General features: G+C 25.7%; 4 protein-coding genes across 4 annotated transcripts; 1 reads left to right on the forward strand and 3 right to left on the reverse strand.

Annotated features, from left to right (window-relative positions):
• Positions 1 to 25: 25 nt before the first annotated feature.
• On the forward strand, positions 26 to 2,265 carry LOC113790571 (synaptic vesicular amine transporter-like). Its single transcript, XM_027340256.2, has 6 exons — positions 26 to 284; positions 348 to 689; positions 750 to 1,016; positions 1,082 to 1,186; positions 1,246 to 1,423; positions 1,481 to 2,265. Exons 1-6 carry the CDS (start codon positions 155 to 157, stop codon positions 1,974 to 1,976), a joined length of 1,518 nt encoding a protein of 505 aa, XP_027196057.2. The 5' UTR covers positions 26 to 154; the 3' UTR covers positions 1,977 to 2,265.
• Positions 2,266 to 4,564: 2,299 nt separating this feature from the next.
• LOC113790607 (mitochondrial sodium/calcium exchanger protein-like) lies at positions 4,565 to 8,147 on the reverse strand. Its single transcript, XM_027340295.2, has 11 exons — positions 7,592 to 8,147; positions 7,314 to 7,516; positions 7,169 to 7,226; positions 6,531 to 7,065; positions 6,148 to 6,432; positions 5,833 to 6,074; positions 5,637 to 5,769; positions 5,431 to 5,560; positions 5,122 to 5,339; positions 4,988 to 5,055; positions 4,565 to 4,877 (listed from the first exon to the last, which is right to left on the reverse strand). The coding sequence occupies exons 1-11, from the start codon at positions 7,628 to 7,630 to the stop codon at positions 4,695 to 4,697; spliced, it is 2,094 nt and encodes a 697-aa protein (XP_027196096.1). The 5' UTR covers positions 7,631 to 8,147; the 3' UTR covers positions 4,565 to 4,694.
• Positions 8,148 to 8,939: 792 nt separating this feature from the next.
• Positions 8,940 to 9,687, reverse strand: LOC113790606 (uncharacterized). Its single transcript, XM_027340294.2, has one exon. The coding sequence runs from the start codon at positions 9,685 to 9,687 to the stop codon at positions 9,061 to 9,063; it is 627 nt and encodes a 208-aa protein (XP_027196095.2). The 3' UTR covers positions 8,940 to 9,060.
• Positions 9,688 to 14,073: 4,386 nt separating this feature from the next.
• LOC113790537 (uncharacterized) lies at positions 14,074 to 19,195 on the reverse strand. The gene is made up of 3 exons (XM_027340216.2): positions 18,588 to 19,195; positions 17,136 to 17,498; positions 14,074 to 15,965 (listed from the first exon to the last, which is right to left on the reverse strand). Exons 1-3 carry the CDS (start codon positions 18,666 to 18,668, stop codon positions 15,114 to 15,116), a joined length of 1,296 nt encoding a protein of 431 aa, XP_027196017.2. The 5' UTR covers positions 18,669 to 19,195; the 3' UTR covers positions 14,074 to 15,113.
• Positions 19,196 to 22,685: the final 3,490 nt, after the last annotated feature.

The raw sequence follows: 22,685 nt of genomic DNA on the forward strand, positions 1-22,685 counted from the left end.
GAATTTTATTTTCTATTCAATGTTATTAATCCAAACCACAAAGAATTTGGAATTTTTTTTCCTCATTGATAAATTGAGTTCCGTTCGTTGGTTATCGAATGTTATTGTTATTGGTTTCCATAGTTTTTCATAAGATTTTTTCTTTTCATTTAAGATGTTATTTTTGATGAACATTTTTCGTAAATTTTCTGGACAAATTGAACATGCACAAGGTTCACAACGTTTTCATGTTTTATTGGTATATTTTTCCATTCTATTGGATAATTTATTATTGACTGTTGTTGGTATGAATGTGTTCATTTTAAATATTTCGAAATGAATTCAATTTAAATTTTTTCGGTATCAAGTTCCAGTTATTCCAGATTTTCTTGTCGGAATTCATGAGCAGCAGTTACAACATTCTGAATGGAATGAAAATGATTTTAATGAAACTATCAATCATTCGAATCATACATTTAACCATTATATTATTGATCATCATTTTGGTATAAATGGACGTTCGATGGCCATTCTTAATCATTATGATCCAAAAACATTTAATACCGAAAATGGTCAAATAGGAACGATATTATCATCAAAAGCATTTGTACAACTTGTATTCAATCCATTAGTATCACCAATTATAAATCAACTTGGCTATGAATTGACATTGATACTGGGAGTGGCCGTTTTATTCAATTCTTGTTTGTGTATGCATTATATTTTTTGTTGTTGTTTTGAGATTTTTTATTTCATTTACAACCTTGTAGTATATCTGATTGGTCAATCATTTATAATGTTATTGATACCACGTGCAATGCAAGGTATCGCTTCATCAATGATTAATATATCGGGCATGTCAATGGTGGCCAATATGATACGTGATGAAGAATCACGTATTGGACAGATTGGTTTCTGTCTAAGTGGTATGGCTACTGGTGTTCTAATTGGCTATCCATTCGGAAGTTTTTTCTATCAATGGTTTGGTAAAACAACGCTTTTCGGCATAATAGTAGTGTCCATTTTATTATTACTGAGTATGTTTTTTTTTAATCATTAATTTCCATTGAATCAATTTTTTTTCTTTTTTGAAAAATTCAAGTCGCTCAATTGATCACGATAAATTGGTCACCGACAAACGCTCCCACACATTATGATTCAAAAACAATCGACATAATTACAAATTCTCGTGTCATATTGTTTATCGGTTTGTTATGAAAATGAATTTTTTTATTTTAAATTCTTTGAATTGTTTTTTTTTGACAGTAATCATATCAATATCAACAGTAACCATGTCATTGTTAGAATCATTTCTTCCAATATGGTTAATCAAAGAGATACGACCACCTAAATGGAAATTAGGAGTTGTATTCATACCGGATAGTGTTGGATATCTGATTGGTACTAATTTATTTACTTTGTTTGACATATCAATTGAATACAGGTAAGCAAATGTATCGCAATTTTTTGTTTATTTAAAAATTTCTCGATCAAAAAAAAGATGGTTATTAGTCATCGTTGCCTTGTGGACCATAGGAATCAGCTCATTTATGGTTCCACTGATTCCTAATCTATTATATTTAGCATTACCACATTTTGGTATTGGTCTCGGTATCGGCACTATCGATTCAACATTATGGCCAATGTTAGCCGAATTAGTTGATGAACAATTTGCCGCACAATATGGTTATGTTTATACCGCATCACAAACAGCATCTTCCGCTGCCTATGCTTTTGGTCCATTGTTTGGTGGTGCACTAATTAATCGTAAAATAATCCATTTCGAATCGTTAATGCATTTAATTGGTATTGCCAATTTTGTTCTTGGATTATTAGCATTGGCACGAAGTCATTCATATGGACATTTTGGTAAGAAAAAAATTCAACGATCATTATCGATGATCAATAATGATGATAATGATGACGATAATCGACAACAGATGATAGCACTACAGCAACGATTTTCATTATCACAAAATTATCAACGATTCGATTGATCACCACAAGATGTCATTAATCAACCGGATTCAATTTTTTTGCGTCTTGTTTACATTTTGAAAATTTCGTTAGAATGAAAACATTTATGAACTTTTTCGATGCAAATACCAAATAAATGTAAAAAGAAATTAAACTAAAGTTAATACAAATTGTATCAAAAAAAACTAGAACCAATAAAAATGATCAATCTAATTGGATAATGTTGACCATTCATCAATTCATTCATTTAGTTTATTTGTTCGGATCAGGAATTTTTATCAGAAAACATTCATTCATCATGACATTCATCAGACAAACATTTACATTTTACCGAATTAATAATGAAAACAAACAAACAAATAAACCGAAATAAGAAATTGTTATGTCATTTGGAAAAAATAGATCCTGATGGATCGGTGTCCATTTTTTTTGTGAAATTCGATGGCTCGTCATTTAAAAATGTAGTAGCATTCAGAGCAGATACATATGGATTTTTGGATTCAATCAAATCGAATCGAAAGATCTTTGAAAATTTTCTTGTTGTTTTTTCTTCATTTGATTGCATAAACAATTTTAGTTGTTATTGTTGAAGATTTTTCTTCTGAAAATACTTGTACATCATTACTGTAGTTTGTTTGTAATAGCAAGTATTATTGCAGTTTATTATTTTTATTATTTCATTTTAATTGCACAATGAGCTTAAATCCATGAGTGTGAATCCATGACAACACAGATCTTTTTTTTTTTTGTTGGATATCTGCCATTAATTCTAACAATATTGTATTCACTCTTGTTTACTAATTGAAAACAAAATAAAAGTTAAAAAGTCAAGAAAAAAACAAAACAAAATAGATTTAAAACAAAGTTATTGTCATTATTATTATTGTTCTGCATCGTTTATTTTCATCAAATTCGATTCAAATTGAATTCATCTTTATTTTTTGAAATTACAGAAATTTTGTCATAATTTTCAATTATTTACGATTATAAAAATGGCATTGACATTAAGTTCGATAACATCGAAATTGAAATTTTCAACATCGGATACATTGAATGAAGCTGATCGTGCCTATTTGGATGAATATCGTCGTGTTACAAATGGATGTCATCATATAAAAAACAACAACAACAATGATGATGATAATGATAATGATGATGATCGATCTATACATCCATATCAAGCACAATTTCATCAGAAAAAAGAACAAATTCTTCTTCAACAAAGAATATTACAACAACAACGACGACATAATTGTATATGGTCATTGGTGATCATTATAATTATTATAATCATAATGGCTATTGCTATTTGGCAATTTCCACCAACAAATTTACGTGATGAACATTATGTACAATATTTTTCAATATTGATATCAACAATGGCTGCAATTTGTCTTATCATTTTGGTTGGTGGTTTTTTTATTCGACAAATAAAACGTTGGAAAAAACGTGATACCACCAATCAAGAATCTGTATTACAACAACAACAACCTTAGAATCAATCAAAGTCAACAAAATGAAATAAATAAATATAATGAACATCTTTTGCCTGAATCTGGAAAAAAATTGTCTCCAAATCTTTTCAGTATTATTAACAAATGATAATAATTTTTTTTGAAAAATATTTCATTTGCTATCATTATTAAATCTTATTCAGATCTAAATCGATCGAAATTCCATTATTATCATCCTCATCATCATTATTTTTATTATGTAATTGAAACTTAATGATCATCATAAGACCTTAGTCGAACAACAATAATCATAATTTTTTTCAAAAAAAAATAAAAGATTGAAAACATTTTCTTCTTCTTTCGAATTTCGATAAAATTCTTTGACTATTTTCTTCAAGAAAAAAGTTTCACCATTCTATTTTTCATTCATTGAATACAGAAATGTAAAATGTTTTTTTCATTTATTTATTTTTTCAACAGAACTTTGTTTTTTTGTTGTTGTTGTTTTGTTTTTTTAATGTCAACATGATGTTTATATTGTTAAGCATCATTTCTTCTAAAGGCAACATCCATTATTATGTCCATTATTATATCACAAAACAAGAAAAAAAAACTGTCCAAGCAAAATTTTGAAATGACAGATGTATAACAAACAAAAACAAAAAAATGTAAAGAATTTTGAAATCGATATTTTGGTCCAAGACTATCTCCGAGACAAACATTATCATTTCAAATTTGTATGGGGCAAAAAATGAATTTTGAAATTATTAATAAATATACAATTTTGATGACAATTCAATTGATTTTCAAATTTGAATTCGATAGAATTTGAATTTTTTGTTGCATTTCGTTTCGAAGAAAAAGGAAAGAAAAATGATGATATCCGATGGAATGGAATGTCCGATTTTTTTCAATGTTTTCTCTTTGTTTTCAAATCAATGTTTGTGTGATTGACATTATCATTACGTGACTTTTCACGAATTTGGTTCGTTTCAACAACAACAATAACAAAAAGATAGAATGTAATAAGAAAAAAACTCATCCTGTCTGTGATTATTTTTACATTCCTCAATCATTCTATTTACCATTTGATTTTATTGAATTGACAATATCAAACCATAGCTTTCTCAAAAAAATTTATTATTTCTCCCCAAAAAAAAACAACAACATTATCGCCAAAAAAGTTTGATTCTTTTTTTTAAATTATAATAATTCAGAAGATTAAAAAATGCAACATGAAATGAAATGAAATGTTTGTTGTTTACATTTGTTGTTATCACTTGTCTAAATCAATTTCATTTCCGTAATAATAGCCATTATTATAAAACAACCATAAATTCCGTACAGAATAAAACCATGTAATCGTGATGATTGAAATTTTGTAAATATCAATAAAATAGTCATGGTTGTTACCAATGATAAAGTTATCGTTACATACAATACAGTGATCATATTATTATATTCAATCTTTGATGTTTGAATCAATTTCCGGACGCAATAATTGAAAAAAAACAACAAAACAAAAAAACCAATCAAGAATTTAGGAAAAAATCAAAATTGTTTTCTCATTAGATTACCTCAATCTCAGACGTTTGTTGTCGTATGAATAATATCGTATATGGAATACCAATTCCAAGTAACATGTCTATGATGATGGAAAGAAAACAAATTTTAAATCCAAAAACAAACAAATTTTTTCTTACACACTTACTTAAAACTGGTCCACCAAAACATGCTGAGATGGCCATTCTTGGAAAACCATTTTTAGCCATTGATAAATTGGATAGAAAATCACCAATACTATTACCCCATGCACCAATAGTAAGACCGATCATAAATTTACTTAGATTAAATATAACACGTACAGCATCCAATATATTAACCACTTCATTAGCAATTGCATAGATCCATGAAATCGAAATAATAAATCTATTTTATATGTTTATCAATAAATGAAATTAAAAAAAAAAAACATTAGATTTTCCTTTTTGGTCAATAAAATTTAACTAATTATACAGACCCAAAATATGCAAATAAAATATGATAATGTGGTGGTTTATCAGTTTGACTAGTCAACAAAACCAAAATGAATATGATTGATGAAATGGCCAAAACAATCAAATGTAATTGATATGGTTCGATAAATTTTACTGTTTCACAAATGAATATTTTCGATAATTCCAATAATAATAATAATAATCGAAAAATGAATTCAAATACGCTTACATTGAATTAATAACAGACAAACTTGTGGTGATATGATTAAATGTGCAAGATTTAATTCACGAATCCAGCCACGTTTTGGTAGATCATTATCAACCACAGGTATGGAAATTGTATAGATCAGATAAATTGGTGCCTATAAAATTGTGAAAAATAGTTTAAAACTTGATTGATTGAAAGAAAAACCCATTTGAAAAACCTTAGCAATCATATTGATTTTTGTTAATAAATTTGATTCTTGAAAAATTTTACCATCAAATCGTGCTGCGGCCATAATTTTTGTCATCATAGATGTTTGTTTTATATCGTCTTTTTCGATTTTATCTTTATTGCAAAGAATAATTTCTTTCATAATTTTAGCCAAATTTTTTCCCTCTCCATTATTTGCCAATGGAATTGATGAATTTCGCATAGCAAAACTTGTATCAGATATTGTTAATCCTATTTGATGTGAAACAATGAATTTTTTTTAAAAGGAATTAAAAAAAACAAAGATTCAAAGAATGATTCTTACGTCTATGATTATGATAAAGAATCGATTTGTTGTTGATTTCATCATCATCATCTTTTCGCACATGGAGATGATTTTCATCAATTATCGATTTATCCGCATCGATTCCAATATTGTTATTGTTCGAATCATTATCGTTGTTATTATTAATTGTAATTGAAAAAATATTTCCATTCGAATGTTTTGGTTGCAATCCTTGTGTCGTCATCAAAGAATCCGAACATATATGATATAATGTTAAACGTCTTTGTTGCGTTGGATCCTGACAATATTGTCGATGTTTGATACCTATAAAATTCGGTTATTGCAAACAGAATGACAAAGAATGAAAAAATTTGATTTAAATTCAACAATCAAGTGTGGTCTTTGAATGACGTACGACATACGTCTTAGAACAACGCCTTCATCAGCATCGACAGCATTCTTTTTGGAAATTGTTGAATTCGGTATTGATTCAGTTGATGTTGTTGAACAATTGTTCACAACATATTTACATTGTCGATGAAGATTTTCTCTTGGCATTTTTACACCATGATATTCGATTGCATGATTTGTATGTACAGCCGCCATTAATGATTGTTGTCGACGTTTATAAATATAACCGGATACAATAACAACAGTTACATAGATCAAATATGTAATGATAAAAATGATTGAATGAGAAAGAAGAATTTTTCTTGTTAAAAATGTTGTCCAAACTAATGTTGTTGTAATTATATAAAATGAAATATCTCTTAACAATGGTCGTTTCATTATTTCGAATTGTTTTTGTAGCAAAATACTTCCAACAACAACGGTTGTAACGAATATTCCTGCCCCGTATAATTGTCCAATGACAAGATTTGGATTGGCATTTGTTATGCCAATAATCGATGAAAATATATCCGGTGCACCATTACCGAATGCAAGAAATGTAACACCCTATATTTATAGAATTTGAATCAACCCAAAAACAAACAAACAAATTTATTATTTTCCGTTCAATTTTGTTGTTGTTGTTGTTGATTCTAATAAACAAACATACCGCAATATTATCAGATAATTTTAATGATTTCGAAATAGAAATTAATAATGGACAAAGACTGAAAAAAAGATGAACGAAAATATCGATTTATTCTTTTCACTATCGATTGTTTTTAAATCGAATTTATTGAAAAAAAAACACTTACAAATCATCTGCATTCGTACCGATGGCAAAAAATAACATGATCAATAAAAATAACAACAAAATTGTACTGAATGATTCGGATTCAATGGAACAATATGTTAATTGAATATAATTGATAAAACCATCATCATCAATGCATTCGAGTACGGTGCGTGTAAAATTACATTGATTACTAATACTGCATAAATGATTTACATCACCACACTATCAATCAATGATAACCAATCTAATCAATTTGTTTTTTTCCGAAAAGAATTATTTATTTTAATTTAGACTTACATTCGAATGGATGGTCCAATTAAATGATGAACGATTCATTTTTAACAAATTTTAATATTGAAAGAAAAAGTGGAATTTTTTTTTGTTCTTCTGGAGATACGATTAACATCGAACAAGATCAGAATCGAATTTGAATAAATTTTTCTGAACAGCAAAAAAAAATATCGATAAAAATCGATATATCTCGTTCAACTTGATCAATTTTTGAATTTTTTTTCTCACATTTACCACATTAACACAAAAATATTTTCAATGAATTTGTTTGGAAAAAAAGGTAGATAGAAAGTTGAAAAGATTTAATCCGAATTATGATATTAGTTGTATATGAAAATCAATAACAACATTGAACCAAATGATCAAAGACCTTCATCTTGAATGAATGGATTTAATAATAATAAAATGACGATGGACATGATATTACCATATCATTGACATTGTCACGATTTTCTTCAAAAATTCAATTCATTCAACAACAACAAAAAAATCATCAGTTTGATTGGAATTTTATTTGGCCATATTTAAAGCCTGTATTCAAAGAACTTCTGATTGATTTTAAAAAAAAAAAATTTTCAGATTAATTGCGTTTTTTCTACATTCTCCTGCATTCAACGATTCTGATTAGATCAACAACACAACAAAAAAAAGGTTTAGAATTTCATCGATTCCATTCAACCATAACTATTTCAACAAACAAAATGAATATTCAATGGCAAGGTAATTTTCATTGTTTTTTTGCTTTTATTTACCTTCGATGTCAGGTGGATCAGTCACTTCAACGAAAACTGTATGTCAACAATTCATTTATCTGATGTGATTTAGTTTTTTTTGAAAAAAATGATTTTCAATTTTCTCCTTGTCGTTTTGTTAAATATGGTTTTCAAATTTTTATCGTGTTTCTAAGCAAAAAAAAACCAAAATCATTCAATCAAATTCAATGTTTGAATCACTTTGATTTTAAAATGAATCCAAAAAAAAAATTATTTATTTCAGCTTCACGGTTGATCTGACATCCATATCATATGATGATGATGGCTGTGAAAACAAAACCGAACAACAACAAAAATGAATTTTTGTTTTTCATTTCCGTTTTTCTAATTATTTTTCTTTTTTTTTGAATAATCATGTTTCAACATTTTGGCCTAAGATGGCGTTTAACAACAACAAAAATTATAGTTTAACGCGTTCGCTACCAGCGACGCATATATGCGTCGTTTATTTGCTGTAGTTCTATGGGTTTTTCGAAATCTCCGGTAGCGAACGCGTTAAAAATCATTTAATGAATTAAAATAAAATGAAAATTTAAATGAAAACGTTGAAATGTTGAAAATAAAAGATTATATTTCCGCCACCGCCGTTATAAAGCAGATAAATATTTTCATTATAATTTTAATGTAAACATGAATAAATAATTTGTTGTTTATAGGGAAGGTAAAATTCATAAATTTTAATTTGGGAAATTTTTTTGTTCTTCAAATTTTAATCATGCAAATTTTTTTATAAAATAATAATACTAACGGTACATTCATTAATAATAATTCAATATATTTATATTTTGTAATGAAAAACATTCGTCCACAATAAAAACCAAAATTATTTTCATTCATTGTTTGTATTGATAAATTTGATTCAATAGAATTACGTAAAATTTTTTGCTGTTGTTTAAAACGATATAATTTTCGTTTCAAATCGGTACGTACAATCCAGCTTAATAAATAACGACAACAACGTTGATTACATGATGGTAGATATGAAATACGATTATAGATACCAGTAGTTAATACAAATATTGACATTAATACCATAATAGCAACTAAATTATAAAATGTTGTATGATCTTGTTGACCATAAAACATACATGATGTTATTATTGATGTTTTCGATACCATTTCTAATTGAAATGATATAACACTGATTGAACCATTTAATTTGGTTGTTTCATCATAAAATTCAACGTAATTTTTACGAAAACATTTCCATAATCGATTTTGTTTGAAACTTTTCAATTTTTTATTCAATTGATTTAATGCTGTTTGTATAAATTGATTAAAAATTGTCCGATATAATTCAATTATGAATATAGTAAAATTTACAGTCATTAAAAGTTGACCAATAACAATAAATAATTGAGTAACTAATGAAAAATTCATTAATATTGTTAATATTGTCTGTATTAAGGTAAATTTTCCTTGTAAATATTCTGAAAATGTCATCAAAGTAAAAAAAAATTAAAATCAAAAATATGATAATTGTTGATGTTCGATATAAAAAATGAGCAATTGAATTTAAAACCAGATAAAAACGTTTTAAATTTGATTGAGATTGTTGATTAATCATTTGATTATAATTATAATTTTTAATTAAATATCGAACAAATAAATTATCAATTGATGAATGATAATTCATTACCGAATTGTATAATTCAAACCATATTATTTCAAATATACAGAATATAATTAACATTTCCGTTGATAATAAATCAATACGATCTGCATTAACAATACGACCAATATCATCAAGACTAATGAATAAATTATTAGGAAATTTAAAAATTTCAATAATTAAAAAGATCGATTGTATGATTGCATTGAATTTAAACCAAATTGTTCGATGAAATGTTCGATATGAATACGGTATTCGTTGAAATTGATAATCAACAATTGTATAATCCATATGTAATGTAAAATATTTCCATCGTTCAAAACTTTGTTGAAAAATTTGTTCCATTTTTTTCTGTTGTTGTTGTTACTTCATTCACATGAAAATGTTATTTGTACTAGAATTTTTCTTTCTTTTTTTTGTGAATGAAAAACAAAATTTTTGTTTTGTTTGGTTTGATTTGTTTTTTGTCAAAAATGAGACCATAAAATGTACATTTTTTTTTGATGTAAATATCGATCATATACAATTGTTGAGTTGTTTACAGATTATCATTCTTTTCCGTCAGAGGCTGGAATTTGACCTTGAAATGGCTAACAATTGGGAAAAAATGAATTTTTAATGATCCAGACAGTGAAAGTGATATTTTCAACGAATTTGAATTCTTATGATAATCATTATGCATGTGATTTTTATGTGAAGATGATCAATTAATCATCTATCCAATGTTTTATATCTATTGTGGCAGACCAAAAGATTTGGTCGATGATGAAAGACATAATTTTTTATAAAATTTTATCATTAAATGAAAATTCATAATTAATAGCTGAATATATTTGTATTTGGTTATGAAAAACAATTGTCCACAAGTAAAACCAAATTTATTTGCTGACATTGTTTGTACAAATAGATTTTTACGAACAGAATCCCTGGTTTTTTGATTTCGTTTAAAATGTTGATCAAAAAATCGATTCGACATTGAAAATTGTGATCGAGATAATCCTTTTATAATTGATTGACAACAAAGTTGATTATATGATGGTAAACGTGATGAAAATTCATAAAACATTATTGTTAATATAAATCTTGAAAATATAGTCATTATGACTGAGATACTGAATAAATTTAGATAGGTTTGTCGACTTAAAAATACACATGCGAAAATTAATGCTAATTTTGAATTTATTTCCATATCGAATATAATAATTTTTACTGTACGATTTAATCGTACAATCTCACTATAAAGTTCAACATATTGTCTATGAAAATAATTCCAGAATAGTTTTTGTGTTTTAGATGATTTATTCGATATTGTTTGTGATAAATGAAAAAGTTTTTGTATTCGAATCTTAAAAAATTTCAATAAAAATACAAGAAAATTGATTGAAAATAATAGATGACCAATAACTAATGATGCCTGTATAGTAGCCATTGTTACCAATGGCAAAATAATCATGATTCCAATTAGATTAATACGACCATCAATATAGTATAATAATAGATGAAACACTTGTATTAAAAGTAATATAATAAATGATAAAATTATATTATGATGGATAATTGTTGTTAAACGATCTGATTTTTGATAAGATTTAATCAATTTTATACGTTCATCAGGATTGAAATGTTGTCGATCATTATAATGCCAATTTTTTTGAAAAAATTCATTAATTGATGAACGATTATGTAGAATATCAATGAATAAATTTAGCCATGTCCATTCATAAATAACAAAAAATGTAATCATTTGTATAAACAATATTGACAATCCATTACAATTCATTATATTTTCAATATCTTTAATATCAATTAATAAATCATTATCGGGAAATGCAACAAATACTAATCCATACATAATGGCTAAACATGCTTGAAATTTTAACAAAATAATATGTACAAATGTATGAAATGTTATTTTTATCTTATTCCATCGATAATCATTGATTGTATAATCGAAACAAAAACTATAACGTTTCCAATAATTAAATCCTTGATGAAATATTTCATTTATTTCCATATTATTATCGTGTTGATTTTTATCGTTGAAAATTTCCATATTTGATTCTAATGTTGAATATCAAAATCAACAAAAAATAAACAAACAAACACTATTCAATGATTGTATTTTCTTAATCAATATTGTGTGTATCTGTGTGTATACACCAAATGATTTTCAATTGTCAAATGAATTGCTTTTTATGAAAAAAAACAATTCTTCTGCTGTTGTCAACATAACCCATTAGGTATTGACAAAAATAAAACCTTTTCCCTGTTAACATATATCGATTTAAATTTGGAACATATAAAAACTTTTATTCTAATGTAATTTATCTGATGAAAATTATTTGGAACATGAAAAACTAAAGATATTTTTTATATGTTTTGCTGGCAATTCATCATTCGATTTACTATAGTGAAACAATTTTGAAAATTTTGAAAAATTATGGAAACGAATTCTTTTCTTCTTCTTTTCTTTTTTTTTTATTATCTAAGTTGAAAAGAAAATATCATTAATTTTTTCTCAAGAAAAAATACAAAACAAAATCAATAAATTGATATGGTTTTGTTTTTTTTTGTTATTCATTGAAAATAATGAGAAAAATTTTAAATTTCAAATATGATTGATTGATTTACCTTTTTCAGAAATAGTAATTTGATTCGAAAAACAAAACAAAACAAAACTTTTTATTAGTTTCGATTGATTTTTTTTTGTTTTGTTTTCCATATAACAGACATCATCATCATTTATAATATTATTATAATTTTTTTTATTCGAAAATTTTGTTTTTCGTGTTGAGGTCAACAGATCAAATAAAATGGTTTGGAACCAAATCGACCAAACAAAACAAGATTAAGTCGATAAAGTTGTTGTTTTTATTTTCATTCATTTTTTCCTTCCCCTTTTCTTTGGATTTGTTTGCTATGATTTTTCTCCGACCAAGAATCAATCCATTGATTATTTTTGGTTATCATTTACACAGTCAGTGAAATGAGAAAAACTATAAGACAACAACAACGAACATAATCAGAAAAAATGTTTTTTTGTTTTCTCTTTGAAATTGATTTTTCTCTTTCTCTCATATAAATCGATAAATAAATGTTAATGACTGTGTGTTTGAGCGAAAAATCCTTCATTTTTTTTGGTCCAAAAATGATAATGATGTAGCGATTGGATCATCTTTTTTGCTGTTGTCGAAATGGAATATAAATTAATGTTTGTTTGTTTGTTTGCTTGCTTACAATTTGATATTGATATTTATAAAATTATATGAAAATTAAAATGATTCGAAAATCTCCAGAATCATTATCATAGTGATCATTATGACATGATGGAAATCATCAAAACAACAATTTCAAATCCATAAACAATTCAACCCAATTGAATTGTGTCACCGCTAAATCATTTTATGTTGATCTAGGCAAAATTTTGTTGATTTTTTTATGATTTCATCTTGCGACTATTATCCTCAAAAAAAATCAATCAAATCAATGGCTAAATATCGATGATGATTATAATATGATCATGAAAAATAAATAAACAAACATCAAAACAAAACGATTTCCAAGAAAATGATGCTAAATTTTTTTTCCCAGACAAATATTATCTCATTGAATGCGCCTATGAAGCTTATCTATTTATGCTTTTTTTTCTTGAGAAACTCGAAAAAATAACAAAAAAAAAGAAACCAAAAATAAATCTTGTTGTTCTTGTGTTTTGGTGAATAGGGAATATTATTATTATTAAATCAATATTATCAAGAGAATCATTCTGCTAGATTCTTTTCTTTCTTTTCTTTTTATTGAAACTATTTTCAAAATCGAATCGATTGTATTGAAATAACTAAAAAAAAAGAAGAACAACCGAAAAAAATTCATTCAAAACCCAATGGGAAGATGATGTTGCAAACAAAGATATCGATTCAATGTTTTTTTTTCAAGCAAATTTTCCATTTATTCAATATGGTTAATGTTCTTGTTGATGATGCTGATATTTTAACGGTTTTTGTTTTTGTTTTGTTTTGTGGAAATCATTTCCGCCTTAATTCTTTTCGGATACTAATTGTATTTTCATCATTTTTCATCATCAAATAGAAAAGAAACAAAAGTAAAACGGAAAAACAAAAACAAAAATTCTATTTTATTATACATCATATATGAGAAAATGAATTGAAGCAAAGCAAAGAATTAACGATAATAACAACAACAAAATAGGAGAAAAAAAAAAGATTTCGATCGGAAATCTATAATATCATTTTTCATATTTTATTCGTATTTGTAATTATGATCAGAAAAATATATATAAAGATATTAACAAATAAATTGAATGAATGAAAAGACAATTCATTTGTACGATTCTATGATTTCAAACATGTTTTGTTTTGTTTTTGTTTTTGTTATCTTCAAACAAGATTCGGTTTAATTAGCTTTAATAATATTTGGTCAATATCATCATCATTCCAGCCATGATTATGACCATAATCAATCATCGATTGACATTTATCGTATAAATTATTTTGTTCATTATCATTGGTATCATAATGATGAAAAGTACCGCCAAGATAGATTGGTAAATTTTTTCGTTCAATATATTCAAATATTTCATCATCATTACAAAATTTTAAACGTTGTTGAAATTCTGTTGGAAATAAAATTTTAAATCTATTTATATAATGGTCTTACAAATCTTGGCATATTATATAATATGATATTTTTTAATGATATTGGACAATATCTATTATATAATTTTGCAGTTGTAGAAAAACTTAGCTTAGCTTAGGCTTATGGGTTTTTCAATCACTTTTTTTTAATTCCATATAACATTCAAAAATATGATGATTTAGCAAGAAAAAAAAATAGAATATGGAAAAGAAATATTGACATTTATTTCTGAACATCGACAAAAACAGATATTTTTTTTTGGTTTTGTTTGGTTTGGTTTGGAAACAATATGCCAATGGTTTTTGGATTTTTGGCTGCATTATTTAATTTTATTGTTTTTTTTCTTTTTCTCTTTTGTATCTATGATATAATTAGATTTACAGAATACATATAATTGACATTTATAATTGATAATTATGCAGGGAAAACAGAAAAAAAACGTAATTTCTTTTCTTATGTTTGTTTTGTTTTGGTTATTTTTGTTTATTTATTGTATTCGACATATTAATGCCGAATCACCCATCATTTGTAATGGTATCTGTGTATCTAATGGTAATAATTCAGTTGTTAATCTAGAACTTTTATTACGTTGTTGTTTTTTCTGTAATTTTTGTTGTTTTTGTTGCTGTTCATATTCATACATTGGATCAAATAATAATGGATGTGATTGTTGTTGTTGTTGGGTATCCATTTGATACATCAATGATGGTCCAAAAGATACACGAGGTTTTGATGATGATGATGATGGCTGTTGTTGTTGTTGTTGTTTTATATTTAAATAATTATTTTGATTTGATTGGCTATAATAACAATGATCACATTGACATCGCATGACCGTCGATTGATTATCGATAATATGATGTGTTGAATCAATATTTTGATATTCATGATGATTAATTTGATTTTGGTGATAATTATTATCCTCCGACCAACGACGTTGTCGTTGTTGTTGTTGCTGTTCATTAGCTACAATCGATAATGATCTATCGTTTAACATTGATTGTTCTGTTGATGATAATTGTAATTGCGGTGAATAATATCTTCGTCGATGTTCAGTTAAATCAGGCGAATAATTATAATTACAATAACCAGATTGATTTTGTTGATGATATTGTTGATGATGTTGTTGATATTGATGATTATAATGATTGTTTTGTTGATTATCACCATCATTATTTGATAATGGCCCAGAGCTTATCATCATCATCATTGTTGATGGATTCATTAATGAATTTTGTTCAGTTTGTTGTTGTTGTTGATAATGTTGTGTATAGAATAGATTCGTACGTTGATCATTATTATCATTCGTAGATTCATGTTCAAAAACAGGCACTTGATTCTATTGTAATTCCAGATAATTTAAAGTATAAAAAGAAAGAATCCAATTTCAGCCACAAAAAAATGGAGAGAGAAAAAACGAAAAATAAAATAAAAAATTAGCTTAATGAATTTTGGCAAATGAGATTTAGAAATAAAAAAAAACATTGATATGAAAACTCACACACACACACATTCAACACCTACGTCGAGACAAACATGAATACCCGAATGGAAATTTTATATAATTTATTCAACGTTTTGTTCACCAAATAAATGAAAAGAAAAAGAATACACACACACACTTTCTGCTTTTTTGGAGACAAAATAAACTATAAAACAAAGTAGTTGACGAAAACAGATTCAATTCGACAAATTATTAATGAGAAAAGACGAGATTAAAATGAAAATTGCAAAGTTTTATTGGTGATGTTTCTATCGCTATTGTTTGGGTCGATTCTTTCAAATGTTTTCCTTTTTTGTGCCTTTCTTTCAAATTTTCTTTGTTGTTGTTGTTCACATTTTGATAATTTTATTCAATTACAATCCAAATTTTCTTTTTAGTAGAATAAAATGCCTAACATTTCATCGAAAATCTACAATCATTATGATTAATTAAACAAGAATATCTATGTCAAGCATCTGTTTCAAGCAGGTATTACCATCACCGTATTGAAAAAAAAACAACAACATAAAATTGTCGGGAAATCTTCTTCAGAAATGTACAATTTGATTTCAAAATATACTTGAAATCAGTTGAAAAACAAAGTTATTGTCACATAAATATTATCAGGATTTCTCGGGAATTATTTTCTTATATTTTGAACAAAAAATCTTTTGTTTCATCAATGAATTCTATCGAATGAATGTTTGAAGTTTTTGTTCTGGTTTTTTTTTCTTAGTGTTGAAAAATTTTGAAAATTTTTCCTTCGGTCATGGCTATATGCCGAATCTATTAGAGTATTTTCTCAATAATGATCGAAGGCAAATTTTTCAGAATTTTTTTTTGTTTTTTCAAATTTTGACATTGATCGATTCAATTTTCACGTGTAAACACACACAAATTCAAAAAAAATATTGAAAAATTCAATTTTCTAAAATTTAATTTTTTCAATTTTACAATTGGTATGAATGAATGAATGAATGAATGAATGAATAAACTTGTTTCCACTTGCTCTCACACATCACTTACATCAAAAGATTGATACGGTGCATGTTGAAAACGGTCCGTTGTTGTTGATGAATAATGATGTTGTGGAGTTGATGAACAATGATTCAATGATAAATTATCATCATAATGATTATTTGAATTGATTATTGGTTGACTTCCATAAAGATTCGTTGTTGTCGGTTGATGATAATGATTATTATTATTCATCATCATCATCATATGATAGGATGGATCGTTTGTTGATAAATCATTTGTTGAAGATGATGCTGTTGTCATCAAATTATCATATGCTAAATGACAAGTACAAACGGGTTTCCGTTTCTTTTTCTTATTACCTGTTTTTACGTTACTGGTATTACTATTCGAACCAAAAAAGAATGAAGGCTTTTTTTTACCACGACAGAAAAAAATGGTTCATTTTTCAATCGAAATTATTCGTTCAAAATGAATAATAATAATATTGAGATGTGTGTGTGAGAGAAAAAATGAAAAAAAAATGAAATCATTAATCAGAAAATGATCAGAAAAATCCATTAATAAAATTAGATTCAAAACACATAAAGATAATAATTTTTTTCTAGTTGGTTGGTTGCACAAATGAAAATTTTTTTTCGGAAAATAAAAAGTAAAAATATCACTATGTCGAAAAAAGTTTGTATAAACTTTTTGTTGTTCAGTTTTTTTTCGTCGATGTTTTCTTTTCTTGTTGTTTTGTTTGGGCTCATGATGTAAATAATGATTTGCGGGAAGGCATAAACAAGTAAATAACGATGTCCTTTTTTCTAAATTAAAAGTTATTTGATTTAAAATTCGTAATCATCATCATCATATTTTGATGAATCTGGAACCGTGTTTTTTTTTTGCCAACAAACAAAACAGAACACAATTAAAGTTTATGTTATTTACTTTAATAATTTGATTAAAATTTTTCCATTTTTGGGTTTTTATTTTCATTTTCATGTTTGATTTGCATTTTATTTACTTAAATTATTGAATTATTTGAGCCTAGCAACAACAACAACCAAAGAAAAATTTCATCATTTTTTCCATCAATTTTCGAGTTATATTTGCCCGGTTAGAAATATGATACTACTGACACTGACAATGACCGGAAACAATGTACATCTAAATAACATGTACTTAATGTTTGCAAAACTTTTCTCGTTGTTGTGGTTTTAGTTTTCTTTTCCATTTCATGGAATTAACTTTATGTTCTGTGTACATAATTGATTGATAATATACATGATTGGGTTAGCTAACAAGATCAATTTAATTATCAGAAAAAATGATCAATCAAATGTTTCTTGTTTGAAACATTTGACATTGACTTTTTTCCTATTAATTTCATGCATTTTTTTTATTCTTTGATCATAATTTATTCATGATTCAAAAAAATTGTAAATGTTATCGATAAATTGTATGTTATTTGAATTTCTTATTCATTTTCTTTATCTATTCATAATTTTGTAATACCTTTTTATTTGGTTTTTGTTGATGCAACGGAATAAATGTATTGAAATCAGTTCTTTGATTTGTTATCGATTCGGACATCATAATGTTGATCTTATTGTTGTTGAAAATTATTGAACAAATTTACAGTTGATTCCAGTTTTTTCACTGTTGAAATTCAATTTAATTTTTTCTGAAATAAAAAAGATTTCAAATCTGGACGAAAACAGAGAACATCCATCATGTAGAATTATGACCGTGAAGCCAACATTTTAGGAGATGTTATTATTATAACCAATCATATAAGGATTGAATTAAGAAAGATTTTCTTTTTTCTTGTTCAATCTATTTCACAGTATAGATTTTTTAAAGTTGTATCCGGTTCATGATTGAACAAAAAATTTTTCAAATAAAAAAAACACAGTGACATTGATGTTAACACATACAGCATCAATTTGGAAAAGGAAGTCAAAAAAATATATCTGATTCTTATGTAACAAAATCAATGATTTCGAAACCAATGAAAAATGAAAAACTAAAAATTCGATCATAAGGAAATGAATTTAATTCACAAATTGTGTGTGTGTGTTTGGCACAACAACGAAATGATATTGAATTGAATGTGAGAAAAACTTGAATGATTCGAAAAAGAAAAAAAATTCTTACTTTTTATCATCCGTATTGGATGCTTTTGATTCAAGATTTTCAAGATTAGATGCGACGACGCTGTAAACAACTAAATAAAATAAAATAACATCCAAGCCAATTGGAGTTTTTTTTTTTTTGGTTTTTCTTTGAATTCAAATTGGGAATTAGCTTGAAAAAAAGCAATTTTGGAGCCATCTGTCAGATGAATTTATAAAACAATTTTTGAAAAAAAAATTCAAAATTTACTTTTTCTGGCTAAGATTTGTTCGAAGAATGATATTCACCTTGACGACAATCAAATCTTAAAACTAAAAATAATCATTTTCACTTTGTTTTCAAGTCTATTGTAAATGACAAAGTTATAAAAAAAGGTCTATTATTTAAAAAAAGTTTAATTCCAACGATTTGAATCAATAATTTTTTATTAACAAAAAAAATTTGAATTTGAATTTATTTCTTATTAATTATAATGACGATAATAATTGTTTTTTGCCACCGTTTTGTTTTTCGTACTTCGAAGCAGTAAAAGGAAAATGGGAAAAATTCATTCATTTTTTGAACCCGTTTTTAAAAATTTGAAAATCGATTGTCAACAACGAATCCCACACACTATCATTATAATGACAATCATGCTGTCATTTCAGTCATTGCTTTTCGATATTTATGATTAAAAGAGTGAAGAAGAAAGAAAAATTACAAATATTTCCGTTTATTTTGTGATTTATTTCATGTCAAAAAAAAGGTCAGATCTATAAAAAAAATTTCATTAACTTTATTTTCCTTGTGGTTTTGTGTTTAGTCGGTGTGTGATTGTTGGAATTCTTTTAAATTCCTTAGAATTTCTTTTTTATTCTTTTCTTCAAACGAAATTCAGTGTTCATCTTTTTTCATTATTTTCATTCGAATTAGTAAATTCAACATAATAATAATAAAAATATTGTTTGTTTGTTTGAAAATACAAAACAAAAATGAAAATGAAAAAAATATTTATAAAAAAATTGTTACCAAAAAAATTTCAATATCATCGTTTGGAAGATATATTTGAACAAGGATTTCGATATTGGAAATTTTTTAGTTTTCGTATGGAATTTAAATTAATTGATTATGTTCATCATCATATATCACATGAATATCGAACATTTAAACGTCCATTATTGATCACAACTAATTCATGGATCTGTATTTTGTATCTAATTGCATTAACAATTAATTGTCGTCAACTAATCAGTCTCAAATATATTGAACAAATGATTTCATCCAATGGATTTAATCTAGTAATTATTGATATATTGATTGGTTGTTTATTTGTCGAATGGATGTGGTTTAATTTGTTCAATAATGTTCTACATTATCGTTGTTCATTAGTTGATTTTCTTGCACATAATCTTCATATTGAACATGATAATCTTGTTGAAAAATTACGACCAAAACATAAACGTTTTCTTATCAATTTATATACAATTACAAATATAATGGCTAATTGTTTTTATCTAATGGTTATTATGGCTTTGATCATTGTATTTATAATCTATAGTTATTATTCAATTATACTTTTAATGAATAATTATATTAATATTTTACAATTAATTTTAAGTATACCATTAACAGCAATGTTAATGATTTATTTATCATGTATGTTGGGACAAATATTTCTTTCAATCAATTTTCTTGTAATTTTAATTGAATTTTGTCGTATACGAATGAAACGATTATATAATTTATCAAAAATCATCGAATCAAATAATCAACGATCAATACGTTTTAGTCGATCATTATGGAAACGTTTTGTAAATGATTATTGTGAATTATTTCATGATATATCACGATTAAATCAAACTGTTCGTATTACATTATTTAATTTAGAAATGATATCCAAATCATCAATTATGACAGCATTTGTATTCTATATTCAACAAACCGATATGAAAATAGCAAATATAACAATAATATTAGCATTAATATCAGCATTTACATATACAACTTGTCTTTATTCACGTGTTTCAATCATACCATCATATAATCAATGTTGTGTACGATTATTTTATAATTTATTTGCACGTTTACAATGTTCAAATCAAATGACCAAATCGATTAATGAAATTTCGAACAAAAATTATCGACATACAATACGTAAAAATCTATTCCTACAAACAATGTCGATCAATCGTTTTGGTTTTTCATGTGGTCAAATTTTTTTCATTACACGTTTTAAATATATTCAATTATTAATGATGAATTTTCCATTAGTTTTAAAATTTTATAAAAAAAATTTATCATATAAAATCTAAATTTATAATTTTAAAAAATCATTGTGACTTACATACGATAACTATAAAGTTTTTCTTTACAATGTATACATCGATAATTTATTGATCTTGTCATAATTTTTTTTTTAAAGAAAAAACAATGAAAATTATCATATTATAATAAATTATTTGCTGATTGGTTGATAAGTAATATAAAAAAAAACATTATTTTAATTTGTTATTATTATTCATTTTCAAAATTATAATCAATAAATTGTGAAATAATCGATTTTACCAAAATGATTAATTTATGATATCTTTAAAAATAGGAGTTTTCTTTCTCAATTTATTCAATAAAAAAAATCTTCACCCAATATTGTTGTCATTGTTACCATTATAATGTGAAAAAAAGTTTTCGAAATTCTCTACTGAAAAAGGATTCTTAAATTATGAAATTTTTTTCGAAAAAAAAAGTTTAAAAAACTTTTTTTCCCTCCATATTGATCTGTAAAATTGACTGAATAATAATGTCATAAATATGGATTTATCTTTTTATTTTGTAGGTTTTCTTCTCCGGAAAAAAAGTATTATTAACAAAATTTTTCTTCAAAAAGTATTTCATTCATTTTATGTTTCATCCAATTTATTCTTTGTAGCTGTGTAATTCTTGTGTCAGTGATTTGTTTGTTTCATCAGAAATTTTTTTGTTAACAAAATTTGAACAGATTATAATTGAAAATAGATATGGAACTTATTAGAAAAATATTTCAATCAAATCAAAATATTTGTATTAAGGATATATTTTTACAAGGTTTTGAAAATTGGAAAAAATATACATATCGTTTGGAATTTTCAATCGATGATTATCGTTATCATCGTATTCCGTTTACATATCAAGCATTTAAACGTATTATTTGGATGTCAATCAATGCATGGCTTGCTATACTTTATCTTTCAATAATGGTATTCTATCCAAATAATTCATTTATGATAAGTCGTATGGATTTTGAACAAATGGTCAATACACAACGTATTGATATTGTTTATTTACAAGTGATCATTGCGTTCATAATGCTTGAATGTCTTTGGGCTCAAATAATTATGAATGTATTTGAATATCGATGGCCATTTATGGATTTTATGGTAGATAAATTAAATTTTGATGAAGAAAAAGTATTCGAACCAAAAAATCGTAAATATCTTTGTAAAATGTATATAATTACGGACA

The sequence above is a fragment of the Dermatophagoides pteronyssinus genome, unplaced genomic scaffold (assembly GCF_027571235.1).
Source record: "Dermatophagoides pteronyssinus isolate colony J.1.1.1.1 unplaced genomic scaffold, Derpt_VIB-CSIC_2022.12 sq0013, whole genome shotgun sequence".
NCBI classification, from domain to species: Eukaryota; Metazoa; Arthropoda; class Arachnida; order Sarcoptiformes; family Pyroglyphidae; genus Dermatophagoides; species Dermatophagoides pteronyssinus.

Coding starts and splice junctions, on each gene's coding strand:
- LOC113790607 (XM_027340295.2), bottom strand. CDS start 7,630: ATGAATCGTTCATCATTTAATTGGACCATCCATTCGAAT. Junction 5,770..5,832: donor AAATCAATATGATTGCTAAG/GTTTTTCAAATG, acceptor ACAATTTTATAG/GCACCAATTTATCTGATCTA. Junction 4,878..4,987: donor AACAAACGTCTGAGATTGAG/GTAATCTAATGA, acceptor CAAACATCAAAG/ATTGAATATAATAATATGAT.
- LOC113790571 (XM_027340256.2), top strand. CDS start 155: ATGTTATTTTTGATGAACATTTTTCGTAAATTTTCTGGACAAATTGAA. Junction 690..749: donor TTTATTCAATTCTTGTTTGT/GTATGCATTATA, acceptor ACAACCTTGTAG/TATATCTGATTGGTCAATCA. Junction 1,187..1,245: donor TCGTGTCATATTGTTTATCG/GTTTGTTATGAA, acceptor TTTTTTTGACAG/TAATCATATCAATATCAACA.
- LOC113790537 (XM_027340216.2), bottom strand. CDS start 18,668: ATGATGTCCGAATCGATAACAAATCAAAGAACTGATTTCAATACATTT. Junction 17,499..18,587: donor AACAAAAACCAAATAAAAAG/GTATTACAAAAT, acceptor GGTAAAAAAAAG/CCTTCATTCTTTTTTGGTTC. Junction 15,966..17,135: donor CACCGTATCAATCTTTTGAT/GTAAGTGATGTG, acceptor GAATTACAATAG/AATCAAGTGCCTGTTTTTGA.
- LOC113790606 (XM_027340294.2), bottom strand. CDS start 9,687: ATGACTGTAAATTTTACTATATTCATAATTGAATTATATCGGACAATT.